This window comes from Procambarus clarkii, chromosome 13, assembly GCF_040958095.1.
Source record: "Procambarus clarkii isolate CNS0578487 chromosome 13, FALCON_Pclarkii_2.0, whole genome shotgun sequence".
NCBI lineage: Eukaryota > Metazoa > Arthropoda > Malacostraca > Decapoda > Cambaridae > Procambarus > Procambarus clarkii.
Window position 1 is genome coordinate 49,504,027 of NC_091162.1, and position 26,012 is coordinate 49,530,038.

Below are 26,012 nucleotides of genomic sequence, written 5' to 3' on the forward strand. Positions count from 1 at the left end.
GTTCAGGGATCGCAAGTCCTACCTCACAGGAATGAGGTTAATGGAATTCTACGACCTGGCAACAAAAATAAGGCAAGAAAGAGAAGGGTGGGCAGACTGCATATTTTTGGATTGTCAGAAAGCCTTTGACACAGTGCCACACAAGAGGCTGGTGAAAAAGCTGGAGATGCAGGCTGGAGTGAAAGGGAAGGTACTCCATTGGATAAGGGAGTACCTAAGCAACAGAAGACAACGAGTCACTGTGAGGGGCGAAGTCTAAGATTAGCGAGACGTCACAAGTGGAGTCCCGCAGGAGTCAGTCCATGGACCTATACTGTTTCTGATATAAGTAAATGATCTCCCAGAGGGTATAGAATCGTTTCTCTCAATGTTTGCCCACGATGCAAAAATTATGAGGAGAATTGAAACAGAGGATGATAGTAGGAGACTACAAGATGACCAACACAGACTGAATGAATTCTCCAACAAATGGCTGCTAAAGTTCAACCCTGTCGGAAAATCCGACACCATTTAATAATCATACAGATAATAACTGTATTACCAACAAGTTACCCATAGAAAACGTAACTTGTAGTGGAATTACCGTCTATAGAAAACGGGATATCATCACCACATACTATTATAATTCACCAGCTATTTTGCTGGGAATTATTCTTAAATACATTAGTCTTTGGACTTTACCATCATAAAAACATCTTATATAAATTAACTTAATTATCAATATTAAAGTAGAGTAAATGTGACCCTTCTATCACTTTCTGAAATGTGGACAATGTAAGCCAGGCGTCAGAGTGAGGAGGAGGGCAGCCATTGTTGTTTATATTGAGACCAGAGGCTCACACGGGAGCAAATTCGGCTCCTGTTAAATTTACTTGGACGTAGTGTTATGGAACCCAAAGGTGTACCATTGTCAACACGCTGTCTACAAATACAAGTTAAGTGTCTATCCGAAACCCGTTTATCATTCATTTATGGCCATTAATGTCAGGATATAGGGTTAGCCGGTTAGAACGCGAAATCGCCTCATACTAAAGGTAATTAAGCCAGGTCTTTAATGTTCCATGTACTGTATAGTGTTTTCTCTGATATAGCTTGTCATATATAGGATTCTGGCTTCACAGCTAGCGCACTTTTGACAGGTCAAGACGAGGATGCAAGATTATGTGCACCAGTTACTGGGTGATAGAAGCTACCTCAAAGAGGATAATTTGGTGTCTACACTCTAGTTATACCTGGTGGACTAACCTGCTGTACTATAAGAGAAGGAACCTCATCAATGTATGTAGCTATTACTGTAATTTGATTGGCTGCATATGTGTAATATAAACCCCCCCTAATGTGTAGAGGATCGATTTGTGAGATTATGAGATTATTGCAGAAATACAGTCCACTTATCATTATACAAATTGCTATCGAAGTATATAAATTAACGTAAATATAAATTCATATAAATTAAATAAATATAAAACTCACAGGTCGGTTCCCACATTATTTGGTCCTTCGAACCGGATGACGGATTATTTGATCCTTTGAACCCACATTTGGTCATCTTCGAACCGGATGACGGATTATTTGATCCTTTGAACCCACATTTGGTCATCTTAGTACCGGATGAACCAGTTATCCAGTGGATTCATTAAATATACTAGTGCAGTGTTATTTAAACAAAGCCAGCAGTCAAGACGGCAGCGTAGCCTCGAGGGAGCTCAGGAGCCTCCCTCAGCCCAGTTCAGCTTCGTCAGCGGTTTCATGCACACCCACAGATATTTGGTGGCGTGTTATTTCGTGAAATGACAGCGCTAATATAGAATCCAGCCAAATTAGTGGCTGTGTCTTCGCGATATTGTTCACGGATTTCGTGGTGTTACATTTCGCGAGAGATTATCTACGAATTTTGTGGACTTTATTTCGCGAGGTCACTAATAATATTTAATACTTCTAGATAATATTAGAAGTTTCATAGAGGCTAATTAAGAGGCTATTATCAATAATTGTGTATATTATTTCTCCAAAATAGAGAATTATTTAATATATATTGCACTAGTGTTCTCAATATAATATTTACTAATTGCCAACCCACAACAGGGTAGGATACTGACTAGTTGAACTATTATTGTTCATCCTAGTCCCATTATTACTATAGTCAGTTGTACTATATTGAACAACCTAACACCATTAATGAATGGTCCAGACCCTATTTTGGGTGTAATTTTTATCAACTCGAATTGAGTTGTATATATAATAATTTACTTATGATCATTACACCTTTGAGTGATTAATTAGTGTCTCTACCATCCTAGGGTGATATAGAAGAGCTAACCTAAAGGTACTTCCAGTGACACTGGTTTATCACTCAAATCATTAGTGTGTATGATTGTATATATATAATGTGTATTAATTTTAAGTGCTAACCTCTAGCAGAGGTAGGATTACAGCCTAGTGAGTTCAGAATTTACCCTAGGCTACCATCAGTGCTTGTTCAGTATTATGAGCAGCCCAAGTACAAGCCCCACAAGGCTTCACCAACTAGCCAGTATGGATAATGCAGGGAGAATGAAAAGAACCCTTGCAGGTCTTAAATGCCATTTAACAAGACAGATCAAGAAATGTGAAGATTTGTCACAACAATCAACAGTTGATTATGCTGACCTGGAAAGCTATTATCAAGCAGCTGCAGGTAAATTTGAGCAAATCAAATGCCAAATGGCTGTCCTTGTGGGGACAGACTACTACCATCAATTCATTGGTAGCCCTACTAAATATCAGGGTATAACCATGTTAAACTCTGCAGGAGGTAAATTACTCTCAGGCCCAGTATCAAGCCTGAAGAGACCTATGCCTGCAGATAAACAATACCAGTAGAAACCTAAATTTGTCAGCTGATTATATTTCTCCAGTAGCATTATACTAAGGAGATTACAGCTGACTATAGTAACAGAGGTTGATGTTAGTATCATCATTTAAAGCTGAAGATGAGTTCATGAGGCCTCAGTGGCAAATCAGTGAACAGTAGCCTAAAACAGCTACAAGTCACTGCGACCAATGTCACTGAACCCACTGCAGTCTCAGAACCATACTTTACTTTAATGATGAGCTATTCAATCTTCTGAATCAATTAATTAAATTAAACCCCAATAAATCTGATGACTGATTTGATACATTTATTATTTAATCAAGATGTATTCCATGGGCCTCAGTGTTTATATATCAGTGACTAGTTACCTGAAGAAACTTCAAGTTATATCTAATGTCACTGATCTCACTGCAGTCCCTGAATCATACTTGACTGTAGTACTTGATCACATCCAGTCTTCTGGGTTAAATAATATGTAATAAGGCTTGAATATTAGCCTTTCAAGAGTTGACAGGGAAATGAAATCGCATTAGACTTCTAACCCCTGCAACTCTAGTACGGGACATCCGTCCTGTACGAACAGACGCACAAATGTGTGATTACTAACTATAATTCGAAGGAGGAGTATCGGTGTTCGTCTGTTCTAAAGAGGACTTCGACCCGTGAGCAGCCCCCTGGGGAATTATGTCGGAAAATCCGACACCATTTAATAATCATACAGATAATAACTGTATTACCAACAAGTTACCCATAGAAAACGTAACTTGTAGTGGAATTACCGTCTATAGAAAACGGGATATCATCACCACATACTATTATAATTCACCAGCTATTTTGCTGGGAATTATTCTTAAATACATTAGTCTTTGGACTTTACCATCATAAAAACATCTTATATAAATTAACTTAATTATCAATATTAAAGTAGAGTAAATGTGACCCTTCTATCACTTTCTGAAATGTGGACAATGTAAGCCAGGCGTCAGAGTGAGGAGGAGGGCAGCCATTGTTGTTTATATTGAGACCAGAGGCTCACACGGGAGCAAATTCGGCTCCTGTTAAATTTACTTGGACGTAGTGTTATGGAACCCAAAGGTGTACCATTGTCAACACGCTGTCTACAAATACAAGTTAAGTGTCTATCCGAAACCCGTTTATCATTCATTTATGGCCATTAATGTCAGGATATAGGGTTAGCCGGTTAGAACGCGAAATCGCCTCATACTAAAGGTAATTAAGCCAGGTCTTTAATGTTCCATGTACTGTATAGTGTTTTCTCTGATATAGCTTGTCATATATAGGATTCTGGCTTCACAGCTAGCGCACTTTTGACAGGTCAAGACGAGGATGCAAGATTATGTGCACCAGTTACTGGGTGATAGAAGCTACCTCAAAGAGGATAATTTGGTGTCTACACTCTAGTTATACCTGGTGGACTAACCTGCTGTACTATAAGAGAAGGAACCTCATCAATGTATGTAGCTATTACTGTAATTTGATTGGCTGCATATGTGTAATATAAACCCCCCCTAATGTGTAGAGGATCGATTTGTGAGATTATGAGATTATTGCAGAAATACAGTCCACTTATCATTATACAAATTGCTATCGAAGTATATAAATTAACGTAAATATAAATTCATATAAATTAAATAAATATAAAACTCACAGGTCGGTTCCCACAAACCCGAGTAAATGCAAAGTAATGCAACTAGGCGGTGGAAACAGGAGGCCAGACACAGGATACAGAATAGGAGATAAAGTGCTTCGTGAAACGGACAGAGAGAAAGATCTAGGAGTTGATATCACACCAAACCTGTCTCCTGAACCCCACATAAAAAGAATTACGTCTGCGGCATATGCGAGGCTGGCTAACATTCGAACAGCCTTCAGGAACCTGTGTAAGGAATCATTCAGAATCTTGTGTACCACATATGTAAGACCAATCCTGGAATATGCGGTCCCAGCATGAAGCCCGTACCTTGTCAAGCACAAGACGAAGCTGGAAAAAGTTCAGAGGTATGCCACTAGTCTAGTCCCAAAACTAAGAGGCATGAGTTACGAGGAAAGGCTGCGGGAAATGCACCTCACGACACTGGATGACAGAGGAGTAAGGGGAGAAATGATCACAACCTACAAAATCCTCAGGGGGAATTGACAGGGTAGATAAGGATAAACTGTTTAACATGGGTGGTACGCGAATATGGGGACACAGATGGAGACTGAGTACCCAAATGAGCCACAGGGACGTTAGAAAGAAATTTTTCCAGTGTCCGGGTAGTTAACAGATGGAATGTCAATGTAAGTATAGTATGCTCATGTAAAATGTCTGTGTAAGTATAGTATGGCCATGTAAAGTGTCAGTTTATGTATAATATGGTCATGTAAAGTATGTCAGTGTTACCTTACCTTACCTTAACTTGAGTTACCTTGAGGTGTTTTCGGGGCTTAGCGACTCCCGCGGCCCGGTCCTCGACCAGGCCTCCTGGTCGAGGCCTGGTCAAGGACCTGGTCAACCAGGCTGTTGCACGCGGCTGCTCGCAGCCTGACGTATGAGTCACAGTCTGGTTGACCAGGTATTCTTTGGAGGTGCTTATCCAGTTCTCTCTTGAACACTGTGAGGGGTCAGTCAGTTATGCCCCTTATGTGCAGTGGAAGCGTGTTGAACAGTCTCGGGCCTCAGATGTTGATTGAGTTCTGCCTGAGAGTATTTGTTGCACCTCTGCTCTTCAACGGGAGTATTCTACACATCCTGCCATGCCTCCTGGTCTTATGTGGTGTTATTTTTGTGTGCAGGTTTGGGACCAGCCCCTCTACTATTTTCCACGTGTAAATTATTATGTATCTCACCCGCCTGCGCTCAAGAGAATGCAGATTTAGGCTCTTTAGTCGATCCCAATTGTTTAGATCTTTTACTGAGTGGATTATAGCAGTAAATAATCTCTGCATGCTCTCCAGGTCAGCAATTTCTCCAGGTTTGAAAGGGGCTGTCATTGTGCAACAGTACTTCACTCAAGAGAGCACTAGCGTCTTGTAAAGTATCATCATCGGTATAGCACCTCTAGTGTGAAAGGTTCTTGTTACCCAACCTGTCATTTTTCTTGCAGTTGTGACAGCTACTTTATTGTGATTTATTGTAAAGGTAAGGTCTTCCGACATGAGAACACCCAAATTCTTACACTTTACAGTGTAAGTGTAAGTTTAGTATGGTCCTGTAAAGTGTGTCAGTGTAAGTACAGTATGGTCATGTAAAGTGTCAGTGTAAGTATAGTATGATCATGTAAAGTGTCAGTGTAAGTATAGTATGATCATGTAAAGTGTCAGTGTAAGTATAGTATGATCATGTAAAGTGTCAGTGTAAGTATAGTATGAACATGTAAAGTGTCAGTGTAAGTATAGTATGATCATGTAAAGTGTCAGTGTAAATATAGCATGAATATGTAAAGTGTCAGTGTAAGTATAGTATGAACATGTAAAATGTCAGTTTAACTATAGTATGATTATGTAAAGTGTGTCAGTGTAACTATAGTATGCTCATGTAAAGTGTCAGTGTAAGTATAGTATGGTCATGTAAAGTGTTCTGTCTTGTGTTGATGAAATTAATACCCTATTAATGCCACCTCACCCCATCCACCTCACTCAAGTGTAGATATAAACAAATCGGAGATGTGTAAGTTCTATTCAGTTGTGTATGTGTAAACTAAAGTCTTTGAAAATGTAATAAGTTTTACGAAACGCGCTCAAGTGTCGCGTCAGACTAGAAATAAAAATGAATTTTGGAGAATTGATTTTTGAATTACCACCAACAGTGAAAAGAAATGTTCGAAAGATCGAGAAAATTCGTGTTAGAATTATTAATCTTACTTTTTCGGTCATATTTAATAATATATATATATATATATATATATATATATATATATATATATATATATATATATATATATATATATATATATATATATATATATATATATATATATATGCAATATTAGGCCTAGAAAAATTATGGTTTGGTTTTACTTATATTTGTTATTTACTCCTTAAATTAATAGTAGACAGCCTGGTGTAATGGTGGTCTTTAGTTCTCTCGACCAAAACGTTACCTAAAGTACTATCGCCTCAGGAGTCTGCGTTGCTAAAAACAATGTGTCATCTCCTTGTCTGTGTCACACTCACACTCACATTCCATAAATGTTTACCTTAACACTGACAACATTTATATAGAGATGGAAGTAAAACATCCTGACTACTCACCGCCTTAAGTTCCTCAGTGATTGTCTGCTCCAGTTTGAACCTTGGGAAGTGAAGATCTACTTCCTCCTCTTTCAGGTTGGTGAGGGCGTGGTGGAGGGTGTCTTGGGAGAGGCGCCGCAGCATGGCGTCCAGGGGCGTGGAGGTCTTGCCAGGGTCGCCGCCGCGGGTGTTGTCAGGCAGCAACACCAACATGGACGCCGCCTTCCCCTTGTACGGCATTTCTAACACTGTCGCTCCCAGCTCACTCGAGAATCCTGCAACCACAGACCACTGTAACCAGTGTTAACACTATGGGATGTCACACTAGTCTACTGCAACCACAGTCCACTGTAACCAGTGTTAATTAACTCTGAGGGCTGTCACACTAGTCTCCTACAACCACAGTCCACTGTAACTGGTGTTTACTCTCAGGATTGTCACATTATATATATATCTATATAAATATATATATATATATTTATATATTTTTTTTTTTTTTTTTTTTTTTTTTTATTGTTTGTGAGGGTACCACCTCTGGTGCCAATGTGGGGACCCATAGCCTCGGAGAAGAAAATAAAAAGTATTCAGAGGAGACCTTGTGGTTTCTCACTGAACACTAATATTATCTTCTCCTACCACCCCCATTCTTTTGTATGTACACATATATATTTACTTTATTTGAACTTTGTTACAAAAAAGGAGTTACATATAGGTTACAAAGATGGTTGTCATAGGTTGTCGAGTTCCTCCAGCTCCTCAGATGGCGGGCAGGAACCCTGGATGCAGTGCGCATTTCCCCTCTGTATCGCCACACTGAGGCGCTGGAAAAGAAAGCTTGCAGCTCTCGGGTCCCTTGTTGTTTCAATGAGCCTAGAACCCAGTTCCTTCAAAAAACTGGTAGCACTTTTATCCCAGGCGCCGAGCGTCTCAGAAGCAATGGGGACAAAATTGTAGTGGTGATCCAGTTCTCTATACTTACGGGATTTGGCTGCTTCCCTGTGGGTGGCAGCGCCACCTGGTTGTGCAACACTGAGGTTAATGTAGGTGTTAGCCAGGGTTGATACGCACGTGTAGTCCCATACCAACTGCTTGCCATTCTTCCAGGGGTTCACTGTGATACCATCTGGGCGACCAATAAGAGCATCAGAGTTACGGGGCGTTAGGTAACGGGGCTCTCTTTCAGCTGGGCATCCAGCTGTGGTGAGGCTCCTCTTGATGATGTCGTTAACTTCGCTGTGCCTCGAGTGCCATCCCCCTGTGCTTTGGCAGAGTAGGCCATGGTGACCGTACCTGTCAGCCACCACCTCGCCGCAAATACACCTATATCTGGTGTGGATTGGGGCAGCAAGGCGGAGGGCCACAGCAATTCGGAGGGCGTGTGGTGTGAGACGCGTGCCAGTTGCCGACATTGGGGTTGCTAACAGGAAATCCCCTGCATGTGGTGCTGCTACTGCTGTGAGGCGAGCAATGTCGTGTTGTGTTGTTGCAGCACCCAGGCACTCTGCAGCAACTTGGTCTACAATGGGACCATCCCAGCTGGATTGCTTGTGGGATTTTGGGGATGGTGGTTGAGGTGATTGGCCTGCACGAGAGGCCCACTCTGTGGCACAGCGTGTAAAATTGGGATCATGTACACCTGCCAGCTGATGTAAGTGGGCAGGTAGAATTGCCTTCACAAGGTCGTCGGATGCTGATAAGGAGGACAGGAAGGCTGGAACAGCGATTTGCGTTGCTGTTCGAACTCCGAGGCCCCCAAGTCTTACGGGAAGAGAGGCTTGTTTCCACTGTAGGTCATCGAGAGAGAGGTTAAGGGCTTTTTCTAGCATTGATTTCAGTAACCGGTCATACTCACTTAGTTTTTGGCTACTGTAAGATGGTGAACACCTCAGAACGTAGGTTAACCTGGGGAGGGACAGACATCTGGTGATGAGGTAGAGTGCATCATGAGCATCAATATCCTCAATCCTCCCATCCATCCTCTTAAGGTCGGCGATTTTCTTATCAAGGACCTCATCGATGGCTTTCAACCCCAGGGGAGCTCCTAGGAGTGTGCTGTCTTCAGGTTTAGTTTTATGGATATTTGGCAGAAGACCCTCTATTCTCTCTACGATGCCCTGGTTGGAACATATTATTTCACATTTAGAAGGGTTCAGGGTGAGGCCTAAAACTGCACCTTGCTCCTGGATTTTTCTGATGTCCTCCAGGAGGGAGTCTTGGGAACCAGCTATTAGCAAAAAACTAAGTGAGTATGACCGGTTACTGAAATCAAAGCTAGAAAAAGCCCTTAACCTCTCTCTCGATGACCTACAGTGGAAACAAGCCTCTCTTCCCGTAAGACTTGAGGGCCTCGGAGTTGGAACAGCAACGCAAATCGCTGTTCCAGCCTTCCTGTCCTCCTTATCAGCATCCGACGACCTTGTGAAGGAAATTCTACCTGCCCACTTACATTAGCTGGCAGGTGTACATGATCCCAATTTTACACGCTGTGCCACAGAGTGGGCCTCTCGTGCAGGCCAATCACCTCAACCACCATCCCCAAAAGCCCACAAGCAATCCAGCTGGGATGGCCCCATTGTAGACCAAGTTGCTGCAGAGTGCCTGGGTGCTGCAACAACACAACACAACATTGCTCGCCTCACAGCAGTAGCAGCACCACATGCAGGGGATTTCCTGTTAGCAACCCCAATGTCGACAACTGGCACGCGTCTCACACCACACGCCCTCCAAATTGCTGTGGCCCTCCGCCTTGCTGCCCCAATCCACACCAGATATAGGTGTATTTGCGGCGAGGTGGTGGCTGACAGGTACGGCCACCATGGCCTACTCTGCCAAAGCACAGGGGAATGGCACTCGAGGCACAGTGAAGTTAACGACATCATCAAGAGGAGCCTCACCACAGCTGGATGCCCAGCTGAAAGAGAGCCCCGTAACTCTGATGCTCATATTGGTCGCCAGGATGGTATCACAGTGAACCCCTGGAAGAATATCAAGCAGTTGGTATGGGACTACACGTGCGTATCAACCCTGGCTAACACCTACATTAACCTCAGTGATGCACAACCAGGTGGCGCTGCCACCCACAGGGAAGCAGCCAAATCCCGTAAGTATAGAGAACTGGATCACCACTACAATTTTGTCCCCATTGCTTCTGAGACACTCGGCGCCTGGGGTAAAAGTGCTACCAGTTTTTTGAAGGAACTAGGTTCTAGGCTCATTGAAACAACAAGGGACCCAAGAGCTGCAAGCTTTCTTTTCCAGCACCTCAGTGTGGCAAAACAGAGGGGAAATGCGCTCTGCATCCAGGGTTCCTGCCCGCCATCTGAGGAGCTAGAGGAACTCGACAACCTATGATAACCATCTTTGTAACCCATATGTAACTCCTTTTTTGTAACAAAGTTCAAATAAAGTAAATATATATGTGTACATAAAAAAGAATGGGGGTGGTAGGAGAAGATAATATTAGTGTTCAGTGAGAAACCACAAGGTCTCCTCTGAATACTTTTTATTTTCTTCTCCGAGGCTATGGGTCCCCACATTGGCACCAGAGGTGGTACCCTCACAAACTTAATATATATATATATATATATATATATATATATATATATATATATATATATATATATATATATATATATATATATATATTATATATATATATATATATATATTGTGACAATCTCTTTCAAGAGAGATTGAGCCTGCTCTTCCCTTCATAAGTACGTCAATATACAAGACTATATATAAGATACGTCCACCAAGTATCGCCAAACGTTTTGCCCAGAGAGCAAATCGTACCCAGCACACAGTGACACATGCTACCACCGCCGTAACCAGCTAACTGCTCATCCTCTGCCTGCCTGTCGCTGATTGGCTGGTGTCCCGTCGCACCTGCCCTCCACCTCCACCACAAGTCGACGTCTGGGCTGCAGTGCGCCAGTATCGTCAGAATATCTCAGTGCTCCAAGCAGTTGACATCTCTCGCTGGTAGACTAAGCCTTGGCTTTCGTGTACTAAGGGAGATGGCAGCTCGAAGCCAGTATTCCAGCACCACTTGTATTTTATTTTGCTATCACTGTAACTCACTTGTCTTAACGTAACTTTTCATTTGCCAGTGATTATTCATATTATTTTGTTTGTTGACTTGTCTTGCATATTTTATGTGATTAACTTTATTCATGTCTCATTTTTCTAGAGTAATTAAAATTTCATTGTTTATATACTTGTGTTTTGTGTGTCTTCCCATTACCTTACCACAGACGAAAGCTCCAGCTTTTTCTCTTTTTTTCTATTATGTGACGAGGCCCTGCCCCTAGCTTTTGAAACAGCCGAACACCAACGCTTTACCGTCACAATATATATATATATATATATATATATATATATATATATATATACATATATATATATATATATATATATATATATATATATATATATATATATATTGTGACGGTGATACCCCCCCCTTATATTTCTCCCACGCCTGCTGTAAGAGTCATGTCCACTTTACCCGAGCGTTCTCTGCGTCGCAGGCATCAGTTTGATATATGTGGGAGAGTGTAGTGTTCTCAAGGTGGTGAGAAATTTGTAAAAGAAGAGTATTTTGGCCTGTGGTATAGGCCCTTTAGGACGCCAATATGGCGCTGGCTCCTCCGTTTTGCCGCCAAAACTGTGTGACGTCAGTGGTGCCAGATTGGTCACTGACAGTGACGTGGCACAGGGAGCCAATGAAAATTTCCCCTGGCAAATATGTCTTCACGAAGGCAGGGGGGGTCCGGTCATCGCGCCACTGTGGTGCCACCAGTCTGAGACAGCACGCCAAGGAGGTCGGACGTGCGCTGAGGGGTCCTGTCAGTTGGACAGTTTACCCCATCTCCGGAGGATTTACGCATCACCGGCGGTCTGCCAGCACCTGTGGGGTCTTCCTTCGTTCATGTGTTGGACCAGAGAGGGAATTGACGGAATATTGAGCAACAAGTGCTCCAGGGACAGGTGTTGTGCAAGAGTGGAGTCTATGCAGTGACGTCTGATAGCTTCACAGTGATGACGTAGTGGCTGGGCCGATCCTCCGTGAGGGAATCAGTCTGACACGACACGTCAAAGTGGACAGATGTGTAAAGGTTGGTCCTGTCAGTTTGACAGTTGTACCCCGATCCCGTGGATCTTACGCGTCACCCGTAGTCTGCAAGCACACCGAGAGGTCTTCCTTCATTCCATGTGTGGACCGAAGAGGGAATTGACAGAATATTGAGCATCAAGAGCTCCAGGGTCGAGTGCTGTGCAGGTGATGTCTGGGATGTCTGATAGCTTCACAGTGACGACGTAGCGGCTGGGCCAATCCACCGGGAAGCAGTGAAAGAGATACTAATTAGGAATCCGTACGACTGCAGCCGAGAAGTAGGTTGGCAGCCGTAGTTGGGAGGAGAAGTTGACGGCTGGGAGACCGACTCCAACCCTACAAGACGTTAAGGAGGAGCACGGACCTGCGGAGGACAGAACACAGCGACGACGCGTTTATTTTGGGACGTTGATTGGGTTCCTGGAGGACACATCAGTGTGTGTGTGGGGGCGTTCCCTACACGAGGCGAGAGCCTGGACCAGGAGCAACAACTCAACTCTCACCGGAGGATAGGTGGAAGTAGGTGATTCTAGATTCCCTCCCAATTCCCCTTTAGTCAGCTATGTATTTAGCCAGAGTATCTTTCATGTCATGAGCAAGGCTCACTTATGTCCATGTCACAGTAAGGCACAGTAGTGCAGAGCAAGGCTGTATAGAGCACTCACGATATTTATTATATGTGGTGTGTGCAGGCACCTGGAATTACTGAAGAATTTATTGTGTCAATAATTTCTTTCATGTGTCTTTACTATGATAACTTAGAGAGAGAGAGTATATATTTATATATATGTGTACCAGTTATTGGTGCTAGGCTATGCCCAGTATTTATATTATTACTATTATTGATATCTAAGATTTATCTATATATATATACATGCTTGTGTGTTGAATAATTGTTCATGTATGCAGTGATCAATTGAATATTCGCATACGAAAGGAATTACTGAGAACTCCAGTACTATATCTTGTTGCATTCGTTATCATCATGTGAAGTACAGTGTGTCATGCCATGATAGTGAATTATTATGTTCATTAATGTAGAAATGTTTGATTGAGCTCAAGATCAGTGCAGTGAATCATTTGCGTTCTATTGCCATTGTCGCAAATATTGTGTTGTGTGAACCTCTATTGATTCTTGAGAATTTAAAGAAACAGGCGCCTTTCGCCAACAAACAAGTGCAGTAAGAGATCACGCAGTGAGGGGGGAGTCGCCCAGCTGATTTTGATGTTGACGTGAGGGGGAGCATTGCCATCTTGGTGTGTTCCTGTTTATATGTGGAGAGTGAGCGACTTTTGTATGAACTAGCTGTTTGCTTGTTGATATAAGAATATGATATATTGAGTTTTAAGTAAAATACCAAAATACCTCCGCATTTGTATCATCCCCTCCATATTTCTTGTGGCTATATAATACTTGAAAGGAGATAGAGTGATAGAAATAAATACCTGCCTGATATCAGATCTATTGAGTGTGCTCTTGCCCATGTTACCACAATTCCACAATACCACTGACGTGTTACTGGACACGGGAAACACCAGTTGGCGACCTTGTGGTTAGTAGTAGAGCCCTTGTCGAGGCGGGCACACGGTTGAGAGAGCAAACTGTGTTCTCACTCATCTCTGGCTAAAAAGGCCGGCCAGGGATCGACTGGGATACTCTCCGGGCGTACAGTGGCCCCGTGAGGATTGAGTGAAGACCCGCAGGGCTACGGGGAGTGACCTTGTGTACACTGTGATATAGTAAGGAAGAGGGAACCCCGACAATATATATATATATATATATATATATATATATATATATATATATATATATATATATATATATATATATATATATACTAGTATATTTTGGTAGCAGTCTTTCCTGTAGACATATATTATTAAATATGACCGAAAAAGTAAGATTAATAATTCTAACACGAATTTTCTCGATCTTTCGTACATTCCTTTTCACTGTTGGTGGTAATTCAAAAATCAATTCTCCAAAATTCATTTTTATTGCTAGTCTGACGCGACACTTGAGCGCGTTTCGTAAAACTTATTACATTTTCAAAGACTTTAGTTTCCACATACACAACTGAATAGTAATTACACATCTCCGATTTGTTTATATCTACATTTGAGTGAGGTGGATGGGGTGAAGTGGTATTAATAGGGTATTAATTTCATCAACACAAGACAGAACACGAAACAATGGGTATTGAATGGAAGTGATTGTAGAAAGCCTATTGGTCCATATTTCTTGATGCTTCTATATTGGAGCGGAGTCTTGAGGTGGGTAGAATATAGTTGTGCACAACTATTCTACCCACCTCAAGACTCCGCTCCAATATAGAAGCATCAAGAAATATGGACCAATAGGCTTTCTACAATCACTTCCATTCAATACCCATTGTTTCGTGTTCTGTCTTGTGTTGATGAAATTAATACCCTATTAATACCACCTCACCCCATCCACCTCACTCAAATGTAGATATAAACAAATCGGAGATGTGTAAGTTCTATTCAGTTGTGAATTTGTAAACTAAAGTCTTTGAAAATGTAATAAGTTTTACGAAACGCGCTCAAGTGTCGCGTCAGACTAGAAATAAAAATGAATTTTGGAGAATTGATTTTTGAATTACCACCAACAGTGAAAAGGAATGTACGAAAGATCGAGAAAATTCGTGTTAGAATTATTAATCTTACTTTTTCGGTCATATTTAATAATATATATATATATATATATATATATATATATATATATATATATATATATATATATATATATATATATATATATATATATATATATATATACATATGCATTTACATATGCATATGTATATATACCCTTACCAAATCTGAATTGTCGAAGTTGGGTCATCATGTCAACAAGGCTGTGTTGGCTCGGGGTGGTGAAGAACTTCTGCTTGGTTGTTTGGGTTAGGTTGAATTGACTCAACCAGAAACCTTTGAAGTAGACAGCGTTGACCAGCGCCATCAGTGTCCTGGCCACGTCGTTCTCTGTCACCACAGTTGGGATCTTGCCTCGCGTTGTTTTGTTCACGAACTGGTTGATTGTCGCAGCTGCTTTGGCCGCCTGTCAACATAACGATAAGATTAAGCTCAGTGCCTTTACGTGACTCTTCAATCCATCACATTATAAGCTGACAATTGTTCCTACCGACCTTTCAAGGGGGAGAATTAGAGAAGTAACATAAAGAAGTTCTTTGGATTTTAAGAAAAAAGTTTTCTGAATCCAATTTCAGAGGATTGGAAGTTAACTGTTGTAGAGAATCTAAGCTCAGGTGTTCAGACAAGACCTTAGTGATGGTGGACAAGACACCATAATATGGTGGTGACCACAGCTCAGGTGTTCAGACAAGACCTTAGTGATGGTGCACAAGACACCATAACATGGTGGTGACCACAGCTCAGGTGTTCAGACAAGACCTTAGTGATGGTGCACAAGACACTATAACATGGTGTCGTGTGTCATCACGCTACCCTCCCCAACCATCGGGTGGGGTGATGATACACGACCATCACCATAACCCTACCCTCCCCCTCATACCATCACCCTACCCTCCTCCTCATACCATCACCCTACCCTCCCCCTCATACCATCAACCTACCCTTCCCCTGACACAATCACCCTACCGTCCCCCTCACACCATCACCCTACCCTCCCTCTCACACCATCACCTTCCCCTGACGTAATAACCCTTCCTCACCCACACTCCCTCTCCCTCTCCCTACCCCTCCCCCCTCACAGCATCACCCTACCCTCTCCCCTCACTCCATCACCCTACCCTACCCCGTCATACCCATCACCCTTCTTTCCCCTCACACCATCACCCTACCCTCCCCCTCTCACCTATCACCCTACCCTCCCCCTCACACCCATCTCCCTACCATCCCCATCACCCTCTTCACCCTACCCTCCTCCTCACCCCATCACCCTACCCTCCCCCTTCGCACCCATCACTTTACCCTCCCCCTTCACACCCATCACCCTACCCTCCCCTGTCACCCTCATCATCCTACCCTCCCTCCTCCCCCCATCACCCTACCCTCCCCCCTCACACCCAACACCCTACCGTCCCCTCATCCCCTCCCCCCTCACCCTACCCTCCCCCCTCACACCCAACACCCTACCGTCCCCTCATCCCCTCCCCCCTCACCCTACCCTCCCCCACCATCAAGTATCCTACCCTGCTCTCACACTGGTGACGAGTTTAGGAGATATTTTAGAAGTACTCTATTCTGCTGTCACACTGGTATCGAGGCCAGGAGATACTCTTGAAGTACTCTATCCTGCTGTCACACTGGTATCGAGGCCAGGAGATAACTCTTGAAGTACTCTATCCTGCTGTCACACTGGTAACGAGGTCTTGAGAGACTGGCAGAACCCTACCCTACTGTCACAAAGGTGACGAGGCACCACTTGACAGCTTGTTTTCTAAAAATCACCACCTTCCTCGTCGCTTCCAGTTTGCCCTTGCCTCCCTGAAATCTAACAATTCTATTCTTATCCTTCCTTCCGACAAAGGCAATTCGGTGGTTGTCCTTGACCGTGAGGACTACCTCCAGAAAGCAGATGTCCTGCTCTCTTACTCCCGCACTTATGCCCACTGACTTCTAACCCTTTGGATCGCCTTAAAACTTCCTTTAACCGCAAACTAAGACGGCTCTCTAGTCTTTGTCCTCCTGACTTCGATCTCAATAAACGTTTCTGTGTCATCTGCCCTTCTCTTCCTTATTTTTAGAGTCTATCTAAGACTCATAAACCTGGTGTTCCTCTTCGTCCAATCATTTATTCACGGGGCTCTGTCAGCTATCCTCTTGCCTACTGGCTCGCTAAAACCCTGACGCCTTACCTTGGCACTTTTTCTCCTCCCCACCCTCATCACGCTCAGGACTTAATAGAAAGACTGCGCCTGTAGCCGTCCTGTAAGATGCTTAGTCTTGATGTCGACTCTCTGTTCACTAATGTTCCCCTCGATGACGTTCTCTCTTTCCTTAGACAGAAGGCTACTGGGGTCCTTCCTCTCCCGCTTCCCACTGACGTTTTCCTTAAACTCATTAGACTCTGTGTTGACTCTCCTTCTCTTTCAACGGTAAATATTACACTCAAACTCGGTGTCGCTATCGGTTCCCCTCTCTCCCCTGTTCTTGCCAATTTCTACATGGAATACTTCGAGACTGTTCTTCTTCTACTTCTTCCTTCTGTTGATACTCGTCCCTCTCTCTGGCTTCGCTATGTTGATGACATTTTTTCTTTATCGCCTCATGACCTTAGTCTTTTCCAGCCTTTCCTCTCCTCTCTTAACAATCAGGCTCCTTCCATCCATTTCAAAGTTGAATGGGAATCTAATTCCCTCCTTCCTTTCCTTGACGTTCACGTTCACAGCTCTGTGTCCGGGTTCTCTTTCTCTGTCTACCGCAAACCCCTGCATAGCGGCATGTACATTCACTTCTTTTCCTACCATCCTCCTTCTGTTAAGAAAAGTGTCCTCGTCTCTCTCTTCCTCCGCGCTCTACGCATCAGCGACCCTCAGTTTCTTGATTCTGAAATTGCCTTTATCTACAAATCATTCTCTCGCCTTGGTTACCCTTTGTATTTTATATACTGTGCCTACTCTCAAGCTAATCGAAATTTCTTTCATGCTAAACCTGCTTCCAACTCTAGTAGCACTGTGCTCTGCCTTCCCTTCATATCTGAACTCAAAACGTTTACTAATACCTTTCGTCCTCTTGACATAAAACTCACCTTTCGACAAACTAACACACTTCGCAGCAATCTAGTTCACACTGCTCCTCCTGCTTCTAATGCCGCTGGTGTCTAATCTATTTCATGTTCGTCTTGTTCTCTCCAATACTTAGGTGAAACTGGCAGTACACTTAATGACAGACATAAAGAACACAAAGAAGTGTTAAGTCTGCAGACACAAACAATGCTCTCGTCTGTCATGTTTAGGATTCTAATCATTCTATTGACTGGTCTTCCTTCAAAATAATCTTTCCTGCCTCTACACAGACGCCGTCGTGTTGAATCGGCTCTGATACACAACATAACCAACATGAACTTGAGTCCTGGTTTTATTGCTGTTGACTCTCACCTTTCACAGTATATACTCAACTGCTCTAAACTTTCTAACAAGCGTGACGTAATGTAGGCTTACCCTTCCATTTATCTTTGTTTGTTTCTTTCTTTTCCTTGTTTTCTCTTACGATCCCTTTTTTTTATTCCTCTATTATATTTTAATTATTTCTTATTCCTTTATTTTTTAAGAATTATTTCTTATTCCTTTATTATACTTTACCTTTAGTACCTTTTGCCTTGCTTTTCCTTCTCTATGATTTCCTTCTCCTTATCTCTCTCTTGCCAATTTATTGCCTTCGCCTCCTTCTCTCATCACAATCGACTTGAGAATGGTATATCTAGGATATCTTGAGATGATTTCAGGGCTTAGCGTCCCCGCGGCCCGGTCCTTAACCAGGCCTCCTTTTTATTAGATACCCCCCAGAAACAGCCTGTAGCAGCTGGGCTGCTATAGGCTGTTTCTGGGGGTATGGGGGCTCTGCGGGTACTTGGTCCCGTACCCAGCAGGTACGGGCCCAGGTACCTATTTACTTCTAGGTAACAGGGGCATCAGGGTGAAAGAAACTTTTTGCCCATTTGTCTCCGCCTCCATCGGGGAACGAACCCGGAACCTCAGGACTATGAATCCGAAGCGCTATCCACTCAGCTCTCTGGCGCCCGTACAGGACGGGCCGAAACGTCGTCGTCCCTTTACTTTCTATTGTGTGGGTTTGGTCAACATATTTCAGTCACGTTATTGTGACTCCTCGTCTGCACTCTAGAAGTTCTCTACCCTGCTGTCGCACTGTTGACGAGGCTAGGAGATACTCTTGAAGTGCTCTACCCTGTTGTCACACTGTTAACGAGGCTAGGAGATACTGTAGAAGTACTCTACCCTGCTGTCACACTGTTGACGAGGCATTGAGGGACTCTTGAAGTACTCTACCCTGCTGTCACACTAGTAACGAGGACTTGAGGGACTCTTGAAGTACTCTACCCTGCTGTCACACTAGTAACGAGGACTTGAGGGACTCTTGAAGTATTCTACCCTGCTGTCACACTGGTAACGAGGACTTGAGGGACTCTTGAAGTACTCTACCCTGCTGTCACACTGGTAACGAGGACTTGAGGGACTCTTGAAGTACTCTACCCTGCTGTCACACTGGGGACGAGGCCTTAAGGGACTCTTGAAGTACTCTACCCTGCTGCCACACTGGGGACGAGACCAGGAGGCTTCATGTGAATTATAATATTTCACAAATAAATATAGACAGAAGGTGATATGCAGAAATAGACTGACCTGTGAGAAGTCGATATTCTCCACCTCTTTCTTAAGGACATCTCTGATGCAGTCCCGAAGAGGGAAGCCGCTCTTCACATACACTTTGTTGGCCAAGTCTATCACATAGTCACTCGTGTTGCTCTGTCTCTCTGCGTTTCTGTAGGAGCATCTTAATTATTATATATAATACATGCGTTTATAAACACTCATAAATAACAAGTTACAGAGGACTCAAATATTCAATTATACATATAATAATTAAGATGACAAGTAAGGAATGTGAGTGGACTCACAGACGGTCGAGGGCCCTGTAGGTAGCCAGAGTGGTTGAAGGGTCTCTGAGACGAAGGGTGTCCTGCAGCTGCTGACGAGTCCTGCCAGCAGACCCAAAGTAGGCCAGGACCAGGGCGGTCCACACGCTGTAGGGCGAGAAGAAAACGTTTCCTGTGGCGGTGGGTGGATAGAGCTGCTTGAAGAGGTCCAAGCTGAAGGGGGTGATGTGGGCCAGGTCAGGTGGGGAGGTCACCACCAGCTTGTCATTGTTGGAGATACACTGAGGCCTCACCATACTCACCATCGTCACCACCAACACTGCTGCACACCACAGCTTCCTCATACTGTGGGGAAGAGGACTGTAGCAGCGGCGCTCCACCAACACTGATGACTACTTTATTATATTACAAATACCAATATCGTAATGAATTAAATATTTATATAAGTAGAAGCTCGCAGTCGTCTGAGGAGAGTTGTGGTGTAATAGTTTTGTTGGTGATGGGTGGTGGTGATGGAGGGTGGGGTGCGGGGTGGTGGTGATGGATGGTAGTGATGGGTGCAGGTGATGGGGTGCTGGTAATGGGCGGGGGTGATGGGTGGTGGTGATGGGTGGTGATGATGGGTAGTGGTGACAGGTGGTGGTGATGGGTGGTGGTGATGGGGCAGTGGTGACAGGTGGTGGTAATGGGTGGTGGTGATGGGGATGTGGTGATGGGTGGTGGTGATGGACAGTGGTAATGGGTGGTGGTGATGGGGCTGTGGTGATGGGCAGTGGTGAAGGGTGACGGTGATGGGCAGTGGTGACAGGTGGTGGTGATGGGTGGTTGTCATGGGTGGTTGTCATGGGTTGTGGTGATGGGTGGTGGTGATGAGTGGTGGTGATGGATGGTGGTGATGGGTGGTGATGGGTGGTGGTGATGGGTAGTGGTGATGGGTAGTGGTGATGGGTGATGGTGATGAGTGGTGGTGATGGGTGGTGGTGATGGGTGGTGGTGAAGGGTGGGGGTGAGGCACTATACACTCACCCACTATAGACACTCACCCACTACACACACACACACACACACACACACACACACACACACACACACACACACACACACACACACACACACACACACACACACACACACACACACACACACACACCAGATACAAGGTACCATTTGGGAGATGAAATACTTCAAGAGTCAGAGAGAGAAAGAAAGACCTGGGGGTTGATATCACGCCAGACCTGTCCCCTGAAGCTCATATCAAGAGATAACATCAGCAGCATATGCCAGGTTTGCTAACATAAGAACGGCCCATAGAAACTTGTGTAAGGAATCTTTCAGAACATTATATACCACATATGTCAGACCAATCCTGGAGTATGCGGCTCCAGCATGGAGTCCATACCTAGTCAAGCATAAGACTAAACTGGAAAAGGTTCAAAGGTTTGCCACCAGACTAGTACCCGAGCTGAGAAGTATGAGCTACGAGGAGAGACTACGGGAATTAAACCTCACTTCGTTGAAAGACAGATGGGTTAGGGGGGGACATGATCACAACATTCAAGATTCTCAAGGGATTCGACAGGGTTGATAAAGACAGGCTATTTAACACAAGGGGCACACGCACTAGGAAACACAGGTGGAAACTGAGTGCCCAAATGAGCCACAGAGATATTAGAAAGAACTTTTTTAGTGTTAGAGTGGTTGACAAATGGAATGCATTAGGAAGTAATGTGGTGGAGGCTGACTCCATTCACAGTTTCAAGTGTAGATACGATAGAGCCCAATAGGCTCAGGAACCTGTACACCTGTTGATTGACGGTTGAGAGGCGGGACCAAAGAGTCAGAGCTCAACCCCCACAAGCACAACTAGGTGAGTACACACACACACACACACACACACACACACACACACGGTGACACTGGAAGACAGAAGAGTAAGGGGAGACTTGATCACTACCGACAAAATTCTCTGAGGAATTGACAGAGTAGATAAGGATAAATTTTTTAACATGGGTGGTATAGGAACAAGGGGACACATGTGGAGGCTAAGTGCCCAAATGAACCACAGGGACATTAGAAAGAACTTTTCAGTGTCAAAGTAGTTAACAGGTGGAATGCATTAGGCAGTGATGTGGTGGAGGCAGACTCCAAACACAGCTTCAAATGTAGATATGATGAAGCTCAGTAGGCTCAGGAATCTGTACATCAGATGATTGATGGTTGAGAAGAGGGACCAAAGAGCCAGAGCTCAACCCCAATAAACACAACCAGGTGAGTAACTAGGTAAATACACACACCAAGAGCACAGGGAAAAGTCAAATTGACCTAATTGAGGAAATGTTCTCCCAAGTTTGGGAGGAAATCAGGAAGGAGATGCATGAAATGAAGTATAAAATAAACAACCTGCAAAGCGAGTTGACCCAGCAAAGGAGATAAAATCCCTCACTGAGAACAATATGGAGACTGAACCTCAGATAATCATTCAAAGGGATGATGACAATGGTTCATCGGAAAGGAATGCCTCTGTACGTGAAACATTTGGCCACAGTGAGGGAGGTAGCCACGCAAGCAGCTACCTCACAGGAAGCAGCAAGGTGCACCAGTCAGCTGCTGGAAAGAAAAAGATCATTGGTAGCTGTGGACATCAGAGAACAGGAAGGCTCGTGAACAAATCCACAAGGGCCGTGATGAGGCTTCGAACCTATGTCTGAGAGGATCTGACAGAGCCCGAGTGCATGGGGAAATTGTGTAAAACCCTGGGTTTGTGTCGTGGAGAGACTGCAGGATCCATGAGAAGGAAAATGAACTCCCGGTTGCAATTCTTTTGACCATGTCATGGCCTAGTCGATTAAGGCAGCATCTGGGATCTGCTAAGATGTAGGTGCAAACCCTCATCACGGCCCTTGTGGATTTGTTCATTTGATGCATCACACTATTGTGATTTGTGTGTGTAACAGGAAGGCTTCAATAGGCAAGAATGGAATAGTAAGGACAGAGAGGCAGTGAATGGAATGCTAAAGGGGTTAAAGATGGAAGGGGCCAAAAAAACATTGAGGAGGTTTTTCAGGTTGGGCTGGTACAACAAGGACAGAGACCACCTGATAAAGATAGTGTTTGTAAACAAGACCATAAAATAGGATATTCTAGAAAGGAAGAGTCATCTGCAATATGTGGGAGAATACAAAAAAGTATTCCTCCACAGGGACAGGTCGAGGGAGGAGAGAGCCATGGCAACAGAAGCAAGGATGAAGTGCTGTGTGTGAGGAGAAAACTAGGAAATCACATCCCCCAACACAACATTCCCAGAGGAAAGGGGTGGAACCCACAACCAGCATCCCAGCAACACCAGAGGGAGGGCAATACCACCATCCTCTGCCACACAGATAACATCCCTACCCCTCTCCCTCCCTGCCCCCACTCAAATGCTCAGTCAACCCTCCCTTCCCCCATGTAGCATGATGGAGCAAGTCTACCCAGGGAGAGTTATTCTGCTTTCCGGACCTGAGATTAAGAAGTCAGAGAAAGAAAATATAAAATAAATGCCAGTGAATAATTTAAAAATACTAGCAGAGAATGAGCATCTGGTAATAAGTAACATGAAATGAGATGTCGATACTTTGGTAACATGACATGAAGCTAGCAGGACGCTGTGACCTCACCTGAGCTACAGCAGTTGTCAGAGATGGTTGTACTTTGTTGATCTCCTGAAAGGAGGAAGAAAATAGTTCCCTGTGATAGTGGTGGAGTGAAGGCTACTTGCTTGCAAGTGTGAGGAAGCTGTTGGGGACACAGTACACCATTTCTCTGTGATTTGGATAAATTAGAGGCGACCTGGAAGTGAGCATTGGTTAGAGTTAGAAGAGTTAGAACAGGAGTTAGACCTTTGTGGAATTGTAATTTTGTGTGCTCCTTCAAGAGGAAGGAAGTAAGCAGGCGTTTTTGTTGTGGAGCCTGCTGGGCGACTCATGTACTCAAATCAGAACTAGAAGAAGCCTTGTGAAGCAGTCTTATAACGATTTTTCTGGGCAGCCTGTGTGAGCGCCATGTTGAGTACCAGGAGGTGAGCACCCTGTGTCATAGATCCCTGCATTAAGCCTGTTTAATCAGTTGTTAGATTAGCTATCAGTGTTTGATCATGTGCCCAACGATCATAGTGAACATATGTATATATGTTGGGTGGTAATTTTATTGAGCCAGTTAGCAAATATAGGGTGTTGGAGTTGAGTGGACATGCTGGCGGGAGGAGCGGTGCACCCCTCACACTCCCGTGTCTGGTGAACAACTGAGGAGCAACGACCCCCAGTGACATGGCCGGAGGGAAACTCCGTGGCATGTCAAGACATGTTTCCAACTTGGATCCGACCAGGATGGGGGAGTACCCATCACGGTTGGACAGCGCGGAGCGTTGTCAGAAAGCAAGTTTTAGTACTAAGATATAGGTTTATTACTTATGTTTTGTCAGGTAAACATTTTTCTTGGTATGGTAATGGAATTGCAGGTTTGTTTGGGAAGAAGTGATTGGAGGAACTTCGAGGTTGAAAAAGAAGTTAATGGAGGAACTTCGAGGTCGGAGAAGAAGTGTGTGCTGAACTCTGTGGTAGAGCAGAACTCCATAGTGAGGAGTTGACTTCAAGCAGTGTATGGAAGCTACACGTTTCCTTATAGAATCAGTGGAGAAGCATCACTGATGTTGGAGCAGGACTTCGTTTTGCAGTAGACTGGGAGAACTGCAGAAGTGTCTTTCCTGATGTTTTGGAGGACCCAGATATACGCATTGATTAAGGTGCCTCTAAGAGAAGAACAGAGGTTCATTGTGGACACATGATTGTATAAGGGAGTGCTTGAGTGCGTATTGGCATGTAAGACGCAGAGTAAGACGAGAGATTGATTTCTTCTTTTGATGGGGGGAACTTATATAGATGTTTCAGGTATTTCAGCCTCAAACAGAGTTTCATATAATTTTAGGGTTGAGGATACAGTAATGTTGTGACAGGATTTCCGCCTCAAACAGTGAGGGAGTAGTAAGTGGAAAGCCCAGAGTTGTGCAGCCACTTGATATGGAGAGCTGGTGAAGCCAGGATATGATTTGGAGCGCTACTGGGTTGTAGCAGCTTAGACCGTTGTATGGTGATGTTCAATTTTATATGTCACGAATTATGTACGTTTTCTTTGTATAATAAATGTTAGGTGGCTTTTGCCCTTGTGCTGGTGAGGTTTCCCAGAAAGGGAGAGAAAGAGAGAGGGTCATGGCTGCAGATATGTGACAGTAGACACTAATTCACAAAAGGGGTATTTAGGAGATCATTCCAAACAAGGAGAGAGTGGGGAGTCACGGCAGCTCGAGTAGGGTGTGTGTACACAAGACAACGAGGCCAGTTTGGGAGCCACACCGCTAAGTAGGTGACGCTGAACCCCTCCCCAAGATCAAGATGCATACAGATGCATAGATGCATAAGGGGCCTCGTAGCCTGGTGGATAGCACGCAGGATTCGTAATTCTGTGGCGAGGGTTCGATTCCCGCATGAGGCAGAAACAAATGGGCAAAGTTTCTTTCACCCTGAATACCCCTGTTACCTAGCAGTAAATAGGTACCTGGGAGTTAGTCAGCTGTCACGGGCTGCTTCCTGGGGTGTGTGTGTGTGTAAAGTGTGGGAAAAAAAAAAAAAAGTAGTTAGTAAACAGTTGATTGACAGTTGAGAGGCGCGCCGAAAGAGCAAAGCTCAACCCCCGTAAAAACACAACTAGTAAACACAACTAGTAAACACAGAGTACTCTCCTAGGTAAATACAAGCACCTAAGTGTCCATTGCTGGTCAACCGACGGTAGCGGGAGAGTGGCTGCCGAGGTTGGCTGTTTATTTCTGTCCGGGAGTGATTGAAAACGCTGTCCACCTGTATGCAAGTAACAGTCTGGTGCAATGACCAGAGATCATTTTTGGGTTTTAAAATCCACAACCAGCTCAAATACCCCTGATGTGAGACCCCTCACCCAGAACTGACCCTGTCACCCCTAACCCCGTTCCAACCATGTCCCCCCTTCCCCTTTCCCTTTCCCTCCCTGTCCCCGCTTCCCATTCATCCCATACCCTCCCTATCACCCCTCCCCCTCACTCCATATCCTCTATATCCCCCCTCCCTCCTTACCCAATACCCTCCCTCTCCCACCTTCCCTTGACCCCTCCATCCCTC

At 44.2% G+C, this 26,012-nt stretch overlaps 1 protein-coding gene across 1 annotated transcript in view; it reads right to left on the reverse strand.

Annotated features, from left to right (window-relative positions):
• LOC138364306 (leukocyte elastase inhibitor-like) overlaps nucleotides 1–26,012 on the reverse strand; it is a 57,891-nt gene that overhangs the window by 15,325 nt on the left and 16,554 nt on the right. The window contains exons 2-5 of the mRNA XM_069323907.1: nucleotides 19,849–20,172; nucleotides 19,574–19,712; nucleotides 15,045–15,288; nucleotides 7,109–7,362 (exon numbers count right to left, since the gene is read on the reverse strand). Coding sequence (XP_069180008.1) covers nucleotides 7,109–7,362; nucleotides 15,045–15,288; nucleotides 19,574–19,712; nucleotides 19,849–20,171 — 960 coding nt within the window. The 5' untranslated portion in view covers nucleotide 20,172. The remainder of the gene's footprint in view (nucleotides 1–7,108; nucleotides 7,363–15,044; nucleotides 15,289–19,573; nucleotides 19,713–19,848; nucleotides 20,173–26,012) is intronic.